The sequence below is a fragment of the Macrobrachium rosenbergii genome, chromosome 15 (assembly GCF_040412425.1).
Source record: "Macrobrachium rosenbergii isolate ZJJX-2024 chromosome 15, ASM4041242v1, whole genome shotgun sequence".
Lineage (NCBI taxonomy): Eukaryota > Metazoa > Arthropoda > Malacostraca > Decapoda > Palaemonidae > Macrobrachium > Macrobrachium rosenbergii.
The window spans coordinates 57,826,798-57,846,797 of NC_089755.1; the positions used below are offsets into that span (position 1 = coordinate 57,826,798).

The 20,000-nt window shown below is 36.8% G+C and overlaps 1 protein-coding gene across 1 annotated transcript; it reads right to left on the reverse strand.

The window, feature by feature from the left end:
• Positions 1-9,648: 9,648 nt before the first annotated feature.
• On the reverse strand, positions 9,649-13,898 carry LOC136846797 (uncharacterized). The gene is made up of 2 exons (XM_067118051.1): positions 13,760-13,898; positions 9,649-10,694 (listed from the first exon to the last, which is right to left on the reverse strand). The coding sequence occupies exons 1-2, from the start codon at positions 13,769-13,771 to the stop codon at positions 9,909-9,911; spliced, it is 798 nt and encodes a 265-aa protein (XP_066974152.1). The 5' UTR covers positions 13,772-13,898; the 3' UTR covers positions 9,649-9,908.
• Between the last annotated feature and the right edge of the window lie 6,102 nt (positions 13,899-20,000).

A 20,000-nucleotide genomic window follows, 5' to 3' on the forward strand; every position in this document is an offset into this window, starting at 1 on the left:
CACTTAGTTTTTGGTGCTCATGTATTAAAAAAATATAAATGATTTTGTTTTGCACATTGCAAGAATGATCATATTACAAGAAGTACTCACATTGCATCTAATCACCTTCATTAACCATGCAAACAAAAATTAAGAGGAACTTGAAAAACACCTGAAGAGTTCCCTTTGACCTCGCTAAGTAGCGAGGAGGCATTTCGGGTGACCTTAAATGACCCAGATATGTCACGAGGGTTTGCCCGCTTCTTACGCTAAATACCTTTGCCCAAATAAGGTGTTGATGAGATGTCCTGATTTCTTGATTTCCAGGGACGGTTTTGAGAGTGAATTGATGATTGTTTGCTTGCTTGAAAGGTGCCGAATTCCTTTAGGTGGCTTTGAACCTAGGAGGTAAATAGAGGGGCTGCTTGATGATGATGAGTTGGTAGGTTTCATGAAGTACAGTGCCAGAGATTGTTAGGTCTCTTTCCGCACTTCCTCTGTCCTCCCTCAGATCTTAAAGACTACTGAGGCTAGAGGGCTGCAAATTGGTATGTTGATCATCCACCCTCCAGTCATCAAACATACCAAATTGCAGCCCTCTAGGCTTTGTAGTTTTTATTTTATTCAAGGTTAATGTTAGCCATAATCGTTCGTCTGGCAACGATATAGGCCAGACCACCACCGGGCTGTAGAGGAAGAAAAATATTTGCAGGCTGCTCTATAAATGTGCAATATGTTCTTTGTGTCCGTAATTCCTAGTTTTCTGTATGTAGATAATATTATTATTATTATTATTATTATTATTATTATTATTATTATTATTATTATTATTATTATTATTATTATTATTACTACTACTACTTCCAACATCACATAAGATCTTAAAGACTGAAATAGATCATATCTATTTTAATGTTGTCCAGATATGATTTTACAACTAATACAGGTAACCCTCAAGAGCTTGCTATACTTTCTACATCAAATCAGGGCAGTCTTTCAATAATAATAATAATAATAATAATAATAATAATAATAATAATAATAATAATAATAATAATAATTTTTATGCATTTTTCTATGATTAAGCTGGTTTATCAGATTAACATGTTATCTTGAGGGTTCACACTTTTTCCAGTTGACAGTTTAATATACTTAAGTTCTTTCAGTTAACCTTTTAATATACACTAGTGCTTTCGTAAAAAATTAACGAACTAAATTTTTGTTTCAATTTGCAGCCCTAATCGACAGAATCATTCTCCAATGAAATATCATTCACTTGTGACACATCTATATATTCCAAATTACCTAACAGAAAAGCCATTTACAGGTTAATCTTGGTAAACCAATTGACTAATTAAGGCTAATGAGGGGTTATAAATCTGCCTATCTAATTAGCTGAGAAGCCTTGAAATATATATATAAAAAATGTAATTTCTATCGTCAAAGATGGGATAATTTCAGTGACTCCATCCACTGGAGTTATATTTAAGATTCTCTTTTAATTCTCTATCAGTTTCTTTATTCATTTTTTTTTATTTATAATTGATCTCCTCTCTCTGTGTTGCCTGTCATCTTGTGTAACTTCTTTCAAATGAGCGCCATATTCTCTTGAAACTTGAATTATCATGTCAGTGGCCGCTGTGGGCTTGTTCCATATGAATAGGGGGTTTATTTTTTGAATAATAATAATAATAATAATAATAATAATAATAATAATAATAATAATAATAATAATAATAATAATAATAATAATAATAATAATACGTCTGTACTGAAAGTGATGCCTTATTTACGGTAGAATCTCTCAATAATAATGTTCCTATTGGTGATAATCTTTTGTTATTTATGAGATGAATAATGGCGTTCATAATCTTCTTCGTCACTTCGTTATTTATGAGATTTCCCGAAGGTCATTGGCTCATGAAATAATCCCTTGACTTTTAGGTTTCTCTCTCTCTCTCTCTCTCTCTCTCTCTCTCTCTCTCTCTCTCTCTCTCTCACACCAAAGGTAGAATTGTGAAGTTAGTTTTAATTCTGTTAACTTTTTGTTGTTTTTTCATTTTTTATATAAGAACTTTTTTTTTTGCTCTCGTCTGAGGGTTTAAAGAGGAAATACTGAGTTACTTGAGAAACTGAAAAGGAAATAAATAAATAGATAGATAAAGAAATAATTAAAAAGATAAACTGATAAATAAATAAATAAATATGTAAATCAGTAAATAAATAAATAAATATGTAAATCAATAAATAAATTGTAAAAACACGTCGGCAAGTGATGGGTTCTAATGCCAATTTCCCTAGAAATACTTTCCCCACCTGTTTCGGCCATATTGTGCGCTGCCACCGATAACACCTGTTCGTTTTCTTTGCGTTTAGACCTTGGTTGTTACCTTAACCCTTGGAAATGAATTACTCCACTTGCAACCCTTCCCCATTACGAAATCGGGTAATAAAAGACTCCATTGGGGAAAGTACTTCTTCGTTAATGGCTTCCAGGCGTCAGCATGCCCTGAGTGACTCCGAAGTGTCAAGACGCCCTCAGGGAAAGACCGAGAACTTGTTGTTGTGGATTGTGAATCGAATGTGGTCTGGTTTTTTTATACCTTTTTTTTTCGAGTTGATACTGTTCTTTGATCGCTGTTCGGGTCCCCCATTATTTACCGAATAGAATAACGAGAAAAACCTTGATAGTTGCTACACGGTAAGAAAGGCGGAATTGCCAATTTGCCGAACATCGTTTAGAGCGTATGACGTAATACGTAATGTAGAGACGAATTGCTTGTCTCTCTCATGTCATTTTTTACTTTATCGTCTTTTTATTTTTCTCTCCTCTACTCAGTTACCCTTCCTTAAGAAGTATTTAAACGGAGTACTCACATTTTCATTGTTTTGTTCTACTTGGTCTGACAGAGAGAGAGAGAGAGAGAGAGAGAGAGAGAGAGAGAGAGAGAGAGAGAGAGAGAGAGAGAGTGTGCATAATCTACGCCACATCCCCCAGCCATGACTACGAACTGTGCCAAACAACTTTCAGTCAACAAAGTCTTCAGAAACGACACAAAAAATTATGTAAGAGACAAAAAAGAGACAGACAGACAGTGTGGAAAAAATGCAACCAGGAAACATTCTGAGCTGCGTATAGAGAGAGAGAGAGAGAGAGAGAGAGAGAGAGAGAGAGAGGGAGGGAGGGAGAGAGAGAAGACTCCTTCAGGCACCCATAGATATCAAATGCAAACAAAAACAGTTGAAAGGTAAAGGTGTGGTTGACGCCATTCTGGGACAGTGATGGGGTTTGACGGCGCAGGTAATTGGCCAGGTAAGATCTACGAGGTGGCAACCTGTTGCTAGGTACACGAGATATTCTACCTTGAATTAGCGTTCGATAATCGATCTGAAAGTAAGGGGGGGATCATTTTTGTATACAATTCTGGCCCGTTTTTCAGAGGATTTTATTTGTATTACAGAGATAAATTAATTGTGAGTCTGGTATTATGTCTAAAAGGCGTCTAATCCCTGAGTTTTATAAGAAAAAAAAATTTATACCTGCTTATTCCTATACTTGTTAATCAGTTTTCTTTTGACTTACTTCATTCCAAACTTGTCAGGTAGATATTTCCATCCAAATTTATCATCATACATTACCTTTCTGAAGTCAATTCCTGGTTAAAAAGGAAAGGCAGACTTCAAACCATTAATAATTATGCTTTCCAATACATTTCCTGGATTCATCAATAATTTAGGACAAGGTTTGCAAGTGGCTTTGAGTTCCATTAATTATTTATGTCTGGAATGTTTTATAATGATTGGACTTACATCTTTATTGATTGATTTATCAAGTTTGTTTTAATCTAACCTAAGTTAAAACTGTTTTGCTAAATTCGAGTCATAGTTAAAAAGGTATGGTTGAATTCATCTCTTGGTCAGTAGGCAATTCATAATTCAGTTTTGAATTTTTGAATTCATTTCTTCGTTAGGTAGGGATTTCATAGTTCAACTTTAGCTAAAATGGATAGCTGAATTCAACTCTTGGTTAAGAATGGATTGCTGGATCATGCTCTTAGTTAAGAATGCTTTGCTGAATTCAAATCTTGATTAAAAGAAGACTTTCATAATTCATCTATTTATTAAAATGGGTTGCTGAATTCAACTCTTGGTTGAAAAAGATAGTAAATATTTTTACTAATCAACTCTGGTGTTTGGGTAACATTCAAAAATCCCCCATGGGCTAAGCAGGAAAACATACTTCTTTGTTTTTTTTTTTTTTTTGTTGATAACATATTCAATTCCATAATCATGAATATTTCTACATTCCACTTAAATTCTTTCTAAGACCATTCTTGAAACTAGAATTCGCGACTGGAATTATAGGAAATAAAAATAAAAATGTTTCTGAGAGCGAGAGAAATCAGTGAGCCATGCAAAAATCGCTCAATAAAAGCTTCTTAAGATTTAGCTGCGGTTTTCGTAACCATCTGCTGTAGCTTTATAAGGGGGTTGGGGGGAAGCCTCTTGTTCGTGATTTATATCTTGTATTTATTTGACAGCTTGCAGAATTCTTGAAGATGTTTTTATCACTCACTATAAGCGTTTGCTTGAAGCAATATATGACCAGGTTGTATAACGATTTGCGTTTGGGATTCCAGAGTCAAAAAGCAAAACAAAATCAGTACATTTAACGAAGAGGTTGAGTATAATAAAGAATGCTATTTCTCCATCCTGATTCTAAAATTGTTAAAGTAATATATATATATATATATATATATATATATATATATATATATATATATATATATATATATATATTATTTATATATATATATATATATATATATATATATATATATATATATATATATATATATATATAAATATCACCAGTTTAACTATTCAGCATCCACAGATTTACAATAAATAAAGCATAAAAATATGTCACGGAAGATATTCTGCGTCGCAAATGAAAATCATAATTAAAATAACCTTAACTTGTGCTAGTCCTAGGGATTATCCCAAAGCGAACAGAGGAAATCCGATAACAGGCAGAACGGGGAAGAGGTAGAGAAGATGGGAAAGGGGGAAGAAAGGAGTGGGAAACAGAAAGAATCGATGAAAGGATAGGAGTCGCTGGCATCCTTTCCCAGGACTCCATCTTTACCTCTCACTTCAGGGCCTCCCTAGTTTTTGCTTTTCGAAAGATTCCAGAGGCAGGCCCTTAACCAGTCCGGGTTACGACACAGGACTCCCTCAGCGGCCATCCTTCCTTCGAATATCTCCTCCTACTTGGAAAAGTAGGAGGAGGAGAAGGACCTCCTCTGCCTCCATGGAGCAAAAACTCATATATGGGTTTTTGACAGGTTGGTGAAAGTCCCAAATTGTGGAGCAACTAGGGGACTTTGGAACAAGATGGAGATGCCTAGATGCTTTATGAAAGTGAGAAGGGGGGTGGAGGGCTGGAGGTATCTGGGCTGGGTACGATGGGGGAGGAACGGGAGGGGGGGTTCCCATACGAAGAGCACTTGTGTCTCCATTGTCAACAGTACCAAGAGGTCTTCAGTCATGAGTTATCACTCACGCTGGGTGACAGATGAATCCTGCTCCAGGTCTCCTCTGTGTATATGCAAACAGATCCCCAGATAATACACATACACTTACACACAAACACACACGCGCGTACACATCAGGTAGCTTAGTTTATAGCTTAGTTTGTCACTGATCAGTATGAAGTATAATTTGGTTTGAATGAGTTTTGGTCTGGGTGATATCTGCATGGGTGTGTGGGATTTTGGAAATGGTTTAAATCAAGTCCCACTCTCTCTCTCTCTCTCTCTCTCTCTCTCTCTCTCTCTCTCTCTCTCTCTCTCTCTAGCTTCTGTCATTAAATGATGCACAATCTTGAAGACTAACTATGTGGACCTTCTCTACCTCTCTCTCTCTCTCTCTCTCTCTCTCTCTCTCTCTCTCTCTCTCTCTCCCAAGAAATTATGATCTCGCTCGAAGACTAGTTATCATGGTCAGGTTACTTTTACGCCTGTCTTTCCTAATTCTGTTATCAGTTCAGGCATGAAAGCATTTGTACAAGAAAAAAATTCAGCTACTAGTTTTACTTTCCCTTAAGTTTTTGTTCCAGTTCACAGCAAAATTTAATGCAAACAGACGGTTCGTAGTACATGACTCTCTTTATATTATATAATATATATATATATATATATATATATATATATATATATATATATATATATATATATATATATATATATATATATATATATATATATATATATATATATATATATATATATATATATATATATATATATATATATATATATAATCCAAGGCAGTTCAGGAAAGCCACTGTCCTTATGCATTTTATTAAAATATGCCGACGTTTCACAACTCATAGTTGCATTTTCCAGGCTGCAAACAGCGAACATGGCAATCAGTAAATTAAAATTAAAATCACAAGTCAGAATTACAATTACAATAAAACGTTCACAATAAAATGACTAAAACAATTGTAGTTCTGACTTGTGATTTTAATTTTAATTTACTGATTGCCATGTTCGCTGTTTGCAGCCTGGAAAATGCAACTATGAGGAGTTGTGAAACGTCGGCATATTTTAATAAAATGCATAAGGACAGTGCCTTTCCCTGAACCTCCTTGGATTGTTCTTCGAGCTGTTGCTCCGGAAGTTAGAGGTATATATATATATATATATATATATATATATATATATATATATATATATATATATATATATATATATATATATTATATATATATATGTGTGTATATATATCATATATATTGTATATAATATATATATATATATATACATAGGTTTACTGTTCATTACGTATGGCTTGAATTGGGCAAAAGGCTACACCCCTAATTATCCGCATTCAAAGTAATCAGTTATTACAGGAAACTGTTTTTTTTAATAGGCACAAACCATCGATTTGCCTAGGCTTTCCCACTGTTTATTTTTTTAAAAAAACTAAATATATTGTTGCTAAATTAAGGAGAAAAATGGATGTTTAGTTTTCTGTAAAAGAAAACTATTGTGTGGGCTTTGTCTGTCCGTCCGCACTTTATTCTGTCCGCACTTTTTTCCGTCCGCATTTTTCTGTTCGCCCTCACATCTTAAAAACTACTGAGGCTAGAGGACTGCAAATTCATATGTTTATCATCCACCCGCCATTCATCAAACATACCAAATTGCAGCCCTCTAGCCTCGGTAGTTTTTATTTTATTTAAGGTTAAAGTTAGCTATAATCGTGCATATGGCAACGATATGGGACAGGCCACCACCATCCTGTGGTTAAAGATTAATGGGGCCGCGGCTCATACAGCATTATACCGAGACCACCGAAAGATAGATCTATTTTCGGTGGCCTTGATTGCACGCTTAGCGGTTGTGCAGAAAATATCGTTTCTTCAGCACATTTTTACTTGTCTCTATTTTGATTAATTTTCTCGTTTCACAGATAAAGAAATTAGAGAACTGAAATCATTTTGTTCAGGAATGGACAAAAATAACAAAGAAATGATTCACGGTAACCGAGAATTACCAAGAATTGGAACAAGAATGACTAATTTCTCACATTCGACTTGGAAGCGTGAACTCATGCGTAAATGGGAGAACAGCTCTTCCAAATTTCATTTCATTATCTTTACAAATTCTTTGAATGTCTGTATCTATATATTGACAAATGTTTTATCTGTTTATATTTTATATATATATATATATATATATATATATATATATATGTATATATATATACAATGCATACATACATATATATATTATATATATATATATATATATATATATATATATATATATATATATATATATATATATATATATTTATATATATATATATATATATATATTTGAGTTTACAGAATTCCTGCTTGTTTGTGGCTTGTTGTTGCAATATATTAACACAAATTTTATCAGTTTATATTTTATATATATATATATATATATATATATATATATATATATATATATATATATATATTTTGAATTTGCAGAATTCCCTGCTTGTCTGTGGTTTGTTGTTGCAATATATTGTCGTGTCCTGGTACACACGGGCTTGAGAGATTTGGTAACGGGCTGTTTTTGCTCCGTAAAGTCGTAAAAGGTCATCGCCTTAGGGTAGGACGGTCCTAAAGTAATTGTGCTACCAGGTTTCCATTACGTAAACTGTGTTCTTACCGTCTTTCACTTCATTATTTTTCTAAGTGAGTAACACCCAATCAGTTTTGGCAAGTGGCATCTGTCTATCTCTTTAATTAACTGTAAATTCACTGTCAAATTTAAGCAAAGATCATTGGAGACTCTACAAGTAAGAGACACATTTTCTGTTAATCACATCCTGTTGGTCAACCGTTTTCTAAACTTGGGTCGATTATGCTCCAAGTTTCGTCGACGATATTTGAGAAATTTTATTTTTTTAGGTAGACGGTTCAGAGTCATCGCTGGTATCCTGGATTCTTCCAGGTTTGAGGTCGCCTGCTAAGGAGAGAAAGTTCTCCAAGGGGAAAGGAGAGCAGTAGAGTAGCCATCTCGAAACCCCAAACAAAAAAAAGAAAGTATAGAAAAAAAATTCGAAGACCAGGTACGCCACTTTGTATCCCAGATGACCTAAGACATTTTCGGTCCGTACCAGCTTGGCACTGGCATTTAAACGAAAGCAGATCGATTTTCCCTTTTGTACTTTCTTTTTCTACATATTGGTGAGACTGCTGCGCCGCCCAGATGCGCAAGAGATTCTTCTTCTTCTTATTCTTTTTCTCCTTCTATTTCTTCTTCTTCTCCTTCTTCTTCCAGTAGCTCTCTGGAACGCCGAGTGGTCACCAGGCTAGACCAGAGAACTCTCACTTCTAGATCAGGTTTCTGGGCCGTTCGAAAGTAAAACTGGTCTCAGATTAGCTTTTCCCATCATTTCTCTACATGTTAATTTCTTCTCCTTTTCCCCCCCCCCCTCTGACGCCCATTTTTTTGTCTCCCAGTCTGATCCGGGTAGAACTTTTATGGATGGGTGACGATAAGAAATGGGAAACTGGGCGGATTCTGGAATCCACCCCAGAGCAATGACCAGTATTAGACCGATCCAGTAACAGAGTTCAGTTTACCTCAACTTTCTTCTTCTTTTTTTATATAAATATGCTATTTTTTGGTTCTCTCTCTCTCTCTCTCTCTCTCTCTCTCTCTCTCTCTCTCTCTCTCTCTCTCTCTCTCTCAGGCTTAGAATCTTGAATGCATCTCTTAGACTTACATTCATCGTAGCTGGGCTGTAACATATTGAATAATGTATATAAATTGTTGGGCAGTTCTACTCTCCACAAAATTTAAATTTTACATTATGATCAGATTAAGTTGCTTAGAAAATCCAGTTTCCTTAGATACTTACTTTTCAAAATGTAGATATTTGAATATAAATGTATGTGTACCCTCATTGTATATATTTAGCCAGCATGTTTTTATATCTGACATCATAGGAGATGCTAATTTACTCCAACGGTTTTGGCAATATATGAGAATCTATAGTATATAAAAAATTCCTAATTACTTCATTGTTTTCCAATTTAGAAGCTCTTTTGTTTTGTAAATCACCAGACCAAATATCCAGTCGAGAGGGTGAAAGGTGAATGACAGACCCACGTAACAGAAGTAATAATTGTATATTTGTAGAAAGAAATATAAAAATTTAATATACGGGACTGACTAGACTCAGCATGGAGTGCACGTCCCTTCTCAACAAAAAAAGAAAATAAATACAAAAATCTGATTCTTCCTCGGCCTTGTTGGCGGAGGGGATCAGTGGCACTGGAGAGTCCCCGAACCTTCGAGCAACACCCGGGGTCACAGCTGGGTGTCCCCGGTGTGTCGAAGGGCGGGTCATCAAAGGCCTACGTCCCTTGCTTAGGGTGCAGAGTAAAGGCCTGATGGGGTGGCGGGAGTCACGATGGCTCCACCGCCGAGGCCGCCACCTCCTACGAAGATGCCACCATCCTCGTGGCTGTCGTCGAATCCGTCAAATCCTCCGCCGATGGTGACGCCGCCTCCGAAACCAGCTCCTCCGAGGCCGAGACCAGCTCCTCCCAAACCAGCTCCTCCGAGGCCGAGACCAGCTCCTCCCAAACCAGCTCCTCCGAGGCCGAGGCCAGCGCCGCCGAAGCCACCAGCTCCAAGAGCAGCACCGCCGTCAATGACAGCGCCTCCAGCGGCAGCAGCGGAGCCGAGGGCGGTCTGGAGATCGATGCCTCCTGGGAGGGTTGGGTTCTCACCGTCGCCGTAGTTGACGAAGTAGACCTGTGGGCTCTTGGGAGGAGGTGCTGGGACTTCGATGACCTTCTGGCCCTGGATTTCGGGGCGCTTGCTCAGGACGTAGACGATGTTGTTCTGCTCAGGTGGTCCGAGGATGATGGGGTCGGGGCCGATGGGGATTTCGGGCGTGCGGATGAAGATGATGTTATAGTCCTGTTTGGGAGGGGGGATGGGGGGTGGTGGTCCATAGTGGACTGGTTGGACGGGCGCGGTGTAGACGAAGACGTTGCGGGTGACTTGTGGGAGGGCGCACGTGCCGTCCACGTTCAGGATCTCGCCGTCTGCGCAGCCTCCGACGGGGAAGGCGGGTCCAGCGGGCACTGGAAGGCTGTAGCCCTGAGGGGCAGCAGAGGTGACTGCGAAGAGAGTCGATGCCAGCACCTGCAGAAGTGGAAGAATGAGAGAGATAAAACATAATGGGAGCTTCTTCTGGTTTGGGAAGAAGGTTTTTGAATGCTACAAGATTTTTCTTGAACGTGATTGAGTGAACGAATCGCTGGCTATTGGACTGATTGATTGAGTGAATGTTTATGAGGTCAGTGACATTAGGCTAAGACGGGGATTAAACGAAGATTAACGTTAAGCGGGGATTTACAGGTAAATGTGCATTTCATAACCCTAATTATTTCAGGCAATTCAGAAAGATTTGTTATGAAATTAGGAACCGGACTGAAATTAGGAACCGAAGATATCATAAATGACGGCATTCAGTAAAAACAAAAAGGCAAAATGATGGTTGACTGTGAAAACTCTGACTTCTAAAAAAGTGGCCTGATGAAAGCCATAATATTTAAGAACCTATTACTGTTTAAGGAACACAGTAAAAAAGATAATAATAAATTTGAAAGCTTTGACTTCTTCAAAAAGCGCCTTGATGACACCCATAATATTTAAGAACCTTCTACTGTTAAAAGGAACCGGAAATGACGAGTTATTGTACATGTTATGCTAAGAGATTTGATGTTTGAATCGCCAAGCAACAATGGTACAGGGGTTCACCCAAAAATACCTATTAAAAACTGTCTCTCGAACAGGATTTTTAAGCTCGCATTGGCTGTCTTTTATCTGAGGCCTCTGAATTAGAAAACGGATAGCCAACGGATGGGAATTCTGAGTTAGAAAACGGGTTTCCTCAAGGAAGTTTGCAACGATTGCTTGCTCTGCAAAGACTGTGCAATAGAAAGTGACATGAGAAAGATGATAATGAGCCGGAGATGATTGTCTTAGCGTCTTTGTATCTCCAAGATCGAGTAGAAATTATATTGATCAGTTTCACTCGAATGGCCACAATTCCAAAAGCAAAAAAATAAGTATTTTCAATATAAAAAAAAACACTAGCATCGGTCTATCGGTTATCTATCGCTTTTTTTAGAATGTTTTTTTTTTTCGTTCCGGTGAACAAAACGTGAAATCTCCAATTCAGATAATCTTTTTTTTTTTTTTTGCTTTCATGAAGAGAAATCTTATTATCATTATTCTTTTTCTCGAGTTTCTAAAGATAAGCGTTTAAAAGTACTGAATGAAAGTTTCGTGGTTTGGAATCCAGTCACGAGTTCGTTAAGTAAAAAAGATTTTGGCTTTCTAAATACAAAATACTCTTCAGCTTTACTTAAGTTACCCGTTAAAAGAGATTAAAAATCTCACTGTGCTGATTCTGACAATGTGATCAATTTTACTAAGGTTTTATCACTCCTGTGATAATTACCAAAAAGTAGATTTAGTTATCCTTTAGACCTACAAGAGATTCAGATCTTGACCATGGTAACTTGTAAGTTATTCCAAAAACTAGGTTTAGTCACCCCTTAGGATTATATCTACGAAAGTTTCATAACTTTACAATGATAACTGTTAAGTTTATTCCTTTCTGTTTAAATTTACTGTTTTATCTTCCGATAATTACCAAGGACTGCGTATATACCTCTACATGAAGTTTATAAAGGGAGTATAAATGTATCGCATTAGAATCCTAGTTATTTTATATTTTTAACGGAAGGCTTGGCAAAATTAGTTATTTCTGGAGATATTGTGCAAAAAAAATTGATTTCGTAAATAGATAAATAAATAAATAAGTAAATAAATGACTAAATAAATAAATATATAAAAATAAAGATAAATCAATATGTGGCAACACAGCCTAATGCAAGCAAGAAATTATTACAGTGTGAAAACTAAATATTCAAGAACCATTTAGGAAAACTGATTATTCGTTTGTCCTTTTAAAACCAATTCAGTTATCTAGTCAGAAAATCGTAGAATATAACTCGAAACAGCTAAAGGTAGACTTTAAACCTGAGCCTGAATGATGACGTAATCTCTAGAACGTTCAATCATTAAATGAACACAACTTTCGTAACAAGTATCCTGCAAGGCTTTCCCCAGACGAAGAGAAAGTGACCGATATAAACAGTTGCCAGCATGGGTGAAACAGGTTTCCTGTTGTTTATGTCCTATGAAGGTTACGATTAGAAACTGGCAATAACTGTGTCAAGAAAGCTGGTGAATTTTTCCTAGTCTCTCCGAATTGCGGTTTGTGGTTTTTGTGTTCAGTTTGTACGTTTGCTAAAAGGAGTCTATTAGTTGATTATGATTTGGAAAAGGTTTAACTTTTAGATTCTGTCGTTCACTGTTGTCGCTTTTGAAAATCATGATAGCTGATGACGGCTGAGTCGTTATAAGTACTTTCTTTCATCACTGTGAATTTTGTTATTTTCTAGATTTTGTTTTCAGAAAAGTCTTTTTTACATTAAAAAGGGCAGGGTTCTTAGCTAGCCATCCATGTCCACTGTAACTTTTTCTGTGTTAATGACAGTAAAATATTCGCTAGGGTTATTGAAGACTGAACGAAGCAGAACTGTGAGTTACTTTCTGTGTTAACCGGGTCAAAAGGAATAATCCTTAGTTATTTTCTGTGTTCACTTTGTCATTGTGGTGTTAACAGGTAAAGTCATTGGTTAGTTTACATGTTCAGTGTGTCGTTGCTGTACCAAAAGGACAGGTTGTGCCAACAGGCCTAGTTTCTAAGTTCACTGTGTTGCTATGTGTCAAAGGGGCCAAATTTTGTACTACTTTCTAAAATCACTGCGGTCCTTGCTATGTCAAAAGTCATAAAAAAAAAATTGGAACAACGTCACCAACGTAGTTTCTGTAGCTACTACAGCAAAGGCAAGCGTAGACGTCACAAAAATGATAACAAATCCATTGACGGTCGCTACAGCCGAGTTGATGTTGAGGTGATGTTGATGTCAAGAGATCGAGTCAGGGAGGATTAAACCGTTTGATGTCACAACTGGGTATTGATGGCGTCAGTTTCTCATGTCGTTCTATGGAAGGGCTGCTAGACGATGGAATGTTTCTAAAATCACTGCGACCAAGGGAAACTGTTCCTTTCTCTCGGTCTTCTCAGAGCAGACACGCGCTGAAGAGCTAGAAGGCTTGCTAGAACTCACCAGGAACTTCATGGTGGAATGTGATGTGATGTCGACTGAGTGAGGAGCTCGGCTTATATACTCGTCGCAGCTCTCACTTTGCTCGCGTTTTTGCTCCACGCTAGATCTGGAGCGACCAGTTAGGGAGAGAGAGAGAGAGAGAGAGAGGGAGGGAGGAAGGGAGGTAGGGAGAGAGGGTCACTTTTGGCGGCACGCCGCCGGTCTTGTCTAGAGAGCAACTTCTGGAAGCCACGCCTCCTCCCCGGTCGAACCTTAAACGCCTTCGATACCTTTCCAGAGACCCACCTCCGGTCCGGGTGGGCCAGCCAAGAAGGGCCTCCGAGGCGGGTTGCTTTCTGCAGCAGCGGCTGGTGTGATGGTGTTGGTGTAAACTTTTCGGCGATTCCCCAGCTAGGAAGAGGTATGGGAGCGTCGACGACGGGAGAACTTCGTTGGCCATCCTCCGCCAAATCTTCTTCTTCTTCTCTTGGACTTGTCAAAATCAGGGGAAGACTTCTGAAACATAAAGTCGAGTCTCTCCTGATTCCTTACGTTAAGGGAAAACGTTCGGTTGACGTTTTTGCTGCAATCAACGTTTCTTTGCGTTACCCAGCGCTGGAGAATAATGGTGCATTGCCAAAAAAAGACTTACGTTCAGTGCCGTTTTACCGATGGAGATATCTTTTTTCAGTGTAACCCAAGAACTGCAAGAAACTGTTAGAACTGCTTTTATGGTAGACATACCAGAGTGCCAGCCAAGGAGAGTGAAAACTGTTGTTGAATTGTGACCTTGTAGACACAGCAATTCTACTTTTGTTAGCAGAGGCCTCAATGCTATTTTTGATATAGGCCATAATGCCACTTTTAATAGATATGATGCTTCTTTGGACAGAGGTCGTAATGCTAGTTTTGGTACAGGCCGTAATTCCTTAATGTCACCTTTACCATAGGCCGTAATGCGTAATGCTACTTTTAAAAGTGTCATGCTCTTTTTTTTTCTACGTATTCTTAACTGTGGCTTATCTATATACTTATTGCCTTGTTTAATTTTTAATTCGTTTTTGTGCAAAGGGTTATTTCATTCTTTTTAAGCTTAGCAGACACGTTCGTAGACTCTTTGGAATAATAATAATAATAATAATAATAATAATAATAATAATAATAATAATAATAATAATAATAATAATAATAATAATAATAATAATGTGTCAAACATTTTCTCTCTGTTTAATAATTTAACATTTGGTGATGGTGGTTAACGAGAAAATATTTGGCAATGTCATGCTTTTATCAGTCTCGAATAATAATAATAATAATAATAATAATAATAATAATAATAATAATAATAATAATAATAATAATAATAATAATTTCTCATGAAGGCATAATACAATCTATATTGAATGTCAAACAAGGCCAATCACCAAATTAGTTTTTAATGACAATGATTAGGCTGCTAATAAATCTCCTCTCATTAATTCATCATAATTACTTCGAGATGTTTGCTTCTCTGGGTAAATATTGCTTTAGACTATTTCCATGTATATATTACCTAAACTTAGAGGATGAAAGGTATAAAAATACATGACATTGCCAAATATTTTCTTGTTTACCACCATCAACCAAATGTTAATTCATTTATTAGATAGAGAGAAAATGTTTGACACATTATTATTATTATTATTATTATTATTATTATTATTATTATTATTATTATTATTATTATTATTATTATTATTCAAGACTGATAAAAGCAGGACATTGCCTAATATTCTCTCGTTTAACACCATCACCAAATGTTAAATCATTTATTAAATAGAGAGAAAATGTTTGATACATTATTATTATTATTATTATTATTATTATTATTATTATTATTATTATTATTATTCCAAGGAGTCTACGAACTTGTCTGTTAAGCTTACAAAGAATGGAATACTCCTTTGCACAAAAATGAGTTAGCAAATGAACAAGGCAATAAATAAATAAATGAGCAACAGTTAAAAATAAAAAAAAAAAGAGCATGACTTTTAAAAGTAGCATTACGCATTCCGGCCTATGGTAAAGGAGTGGATAACGAAAATTATATTCATTTACTCTAAGAAGGGAAATTAGTCATTTCATAGACAAATGGGTTTGAAGGCTTAATTAGGTCTCAACATTTTTTCAAGGTCACATAAAGGACCTAAGGCCGTTCATGGTTATTGAGTCTCAGAACAATCTTTGCATATTCTAACTTTCTGAATAATAATAATAATAATAATAATAATAATAATAATAATAATAATAATAATAATAATAATAATAATAATAATAATAATAATAATAATAGGGTAAGCCTCACCATTTTCTCCATTAGTTTTGTTTAATTTTCTTTTAAGTATGGAATCCCATGTGTTGAGGCAATGGGCTGATACACACATGCACACATACACACACGCATATATATATATATATATATATATATATATATATATATATATATATATATATATATATATATATATTGTGGTGTGTGTGTGTGTGTTTGTGTGTGTGCACTGAAGGAAATGACTTCGAGCACGAAGCATTAACACCTGGTCACGTAGCTTATGTCTAATCTTCTGAAAGATAGTCATTATAATAGAGAGCCTTTACAATATAACTTGTATGCAACTCTCAAAAGGCTTTCTCTTCTGCTGGGAGAGAGGTGGCTTGTTAACTGGAGGCAGATAGACACATCGTTCTGAAAATTGCTAAATAGATGTCAGAACTTCCGCTGCGGAAGTAACGAGGCTGTGATTTGTCGTTCCAATATTTGTCATGGGTCTTAAACTTTGAAATTGTCGTAAGATGAAAGGTGCCACGTATTTCTCTCAGCCACGCTTGTAATATCCAAATTCGATTACCAGTCATGTTGGACCAGGATTGCCAATGTGTATAATGCTATAGAATTGCCTAATTTTGTATGAGGTCAGTGGGGAAGACATTTGCGTTCTCAGTCATGCTTGTGATGTCAGAATTGGAGAGAGTTTTATCAGTAAATGGTAACCAGTCTGTGGTACTTGTCAGACTATCCAGTCGTTTTTTTCAGTCTTCAGAATGACCATTACCGGTATTATTTATTCTTCAGAAAAGCTTTTATTTGCGTATTCTACAGAACAGAATCTCTCTTTTTTTTTTTTTTTTTGTTCTCGGCTTCGACAAAGCAAGTATTCGCTTCTCGCTCCAGAGTAAGAGAATTTGGCCTTAATCCAAAATACCAACTCTCAGGGAACGTCCTACACTACAGTAAAACATGTCATAGACACACTTCAGCAACTTATCGCCTACGCATCGCGTACATATCACAAACGCGTTCAAAACGAGTCGACAACCACAAATGAACGAACTTTTGGCAAATGTTGGCTACATCGGATGGAGCATTGGTTAGAACTAATAATAAGTCGTTGACTTGCGTTCAACCTGTTTGTGACCTGTTTAGGATAAGTTGGCAACGTGTGTCCGTGACATGTTTAGCTGTATTAGTGTGGAAGCACTCTCTTTCCCTCGCGCAAAATACCGCCCGGCGTATTGGCGTTCTTGCAAACTCATGCTGACAGCGGTATAAAGCGCGCGCCTGCCCTTTCGCGCCTTTGCTAATTGCTTTAAAGCAACTCAAGCATCGCAAGGCTAAAAATATTGAATTACTAGACAGGAAGTCAGAGTAGCTGCAAATTGATTTCCGTTGTTGCAATTTTTGTAAGAGTTTTGCAATTGAAAATTACATAGTAATACTGTAGATATCTGGACTCTCTTTTGCAACATCAGTGGATCTGTAACCAGACTATATATATATATATATATATATATATATATATATATATATATATATATATATATATATATATATAAAAATTGCAGATTGCAAAATTGACCCATATATATATACCACGTGAAATCACATAATCATTTAGCCTAGTCCAGGATACAAGTGGAAGGCTAAGATTGGTAAAGATTAGTACACTTGCCCTTGTAGTGTTGAAGATAATAAATGAAATATACAACAGACCTTTGCGTTCTGTTACAAGCGTCACAGTGACACATAAATCCTAACAGAGTCAATAATTAAAACTGGATGTATATAATTAACTTGTTTTGCAAATCTTTTAAACGAAACAAGTTCTCATTCTGCTCCAAAATCGGATCTTTTAAATAAAAACAAGCGTGCAACAAACATTCACGGTCTGTTGCAGTTGTTAATGAGTCACAATGGCACATGAGAGCCAGCGGTGTCAGCAATGAAACGGTAAATGGGACAGAAACTTGCTCCGCAATTCTGTCTAACAGAACCTGTTTTCTTCCCGTTGGAGAACCGGTCTTTGCCGGACAACTTCCGTCTCGAGTAGAATGTCACTTCGAGAAAATTTGATAAACATAAATCTTGTATCACTTTCAGAAGGAATACCTATGTATGCTAAGATACAGAAATTGAGAATAAACCTAAATAAATGTTAATGGTTGCAGGCTACAGGTTCTTCACAAATTCCATTTTTAAAACACATGCTGGTTTGTCAACTTCTGGCAACCTGGTCGCTTGCAGTCTCATTATTATTATTATTATTATTATTATTAGTATTATTATTATTATTATTATGTAATGCAAATGATGGACTTTCTCTCTCTCCCGACTGTTTTAATCTGGTCCTCTCTCTCTCTCTCTCTCTCTCTCTCTCTCTCTCTCTCTCTCTCTCTCTCTCTCAGTAACTGTTCTTGAATCCAGCTGCTGTAAATTTTTTGTCTGAAAGTTACTCGTGTGAAAGAATGATCAGTTAGTAATTTTCCATTTCAAAATTCCATTTGCCTTATTTTTCAGTTATTAAGTGATACATAACATTATTAAGCAACAAATGACATTATCATGTTGAAAATAACATTGTTCACCAGCTTAATGAACGTCCATACTCGATTCTGGTTCTATGAACAAGACCAATTTCACTCTTACGAATTTACTTTTAAGAGATTTATCAGAGAAAACGTTTATGTCACTTTATTCATAGTTTTTTTATCACCGTCGGCCAGGTACACTTCATTGCCTAATTCGTGATTTTTTATGTTTCTAAATGAGAGAGAGAGAGAGAGAGAGAGAGAGAGAGAGAGAGAGAGAGAGAGATGGAGGGGGGGAGAGAGAGAGAGAGAGCCAAGTTTAATGTATGTGAATCATTTGCAAGATTTGTTGACTGTATATGCCAACATTCTTATATATCATATTTGATGAGAGAGAGAGAGAGAGAGAGAGAGAGAGAGAGAGAGAGAGAGAGAGAGAGAGAGAGAGAGAGCAAGAAAGGTCTTATGAATAGTATCAGAGAATTATTTCGCCAACGCCTGCGGACTTTAATTATCTGATGGTATATATTTTGACGGGGTACTGAACTCTCTCTCTCTCTCTCTCTCTCAAGACCTTAAGTAATGTAACATGTACCTAGTTATTAGTTGACTGTTGTGGGTTGGATATAGGATGAGGAGAGAGAGAGAGAGAGAGAGAGAGAGAGAGGCCTGGCCAAAGTAATCCTCACTCCACCAGGGTGAAATCATTCATAAAACATTCATATGTAACCCCCTTTCTCTCTCTCTCTCTCTCTCACACACACACACACACACACACACACACACACACACACACACACACACCTGCCACCCACACCAGCCAGCTAACACCCAACTACCTAATGCACTGCTTAAGTCAACAAAAACATCCTGGATCTATAAGAAAACGACCCCGTATCATTCCTTTCCTTTCCCGCCTGGCGAATCGAACCCAGGCCCCTCTGGTACTACCCAAGCGTATCACCATTGCGCCACACAGTGACCAGAGAGAGAAACAGAGAGAGAGAGAAAGCATTGCTATTACCGAACGACGATTAAGAAAGATGCGTAATCGCCAAATTATCAAATGGATTAATACGATCATGGCTTGTTCACGTAGCGAACAGGTCACGGAACTAGGAGGAAACTGGGAATGCAACCTGGTCACCCTGGCCAGAGGTGACTGAGGTCGCTTGAACAGTCATCATGCTTCTGAAGGGCTTTTGGGCCACAGGTTTGCTAATCGCTTTGGAAAAGGTGCATGATGGTAAATTTTACTGTTTTTTTTTTTTTCTTTTTTTGCATTTTTTCAGGAGTATCACCCATTCTGCATTTCAAGCCTGTCACTGGTCTGCTGGTTATACGCTTGCACCAGACTGCTAAGGCTGTTGCGGGTTTCAGTAATGTTTATATTTTTCAATACTTTATTCAAGGTTAC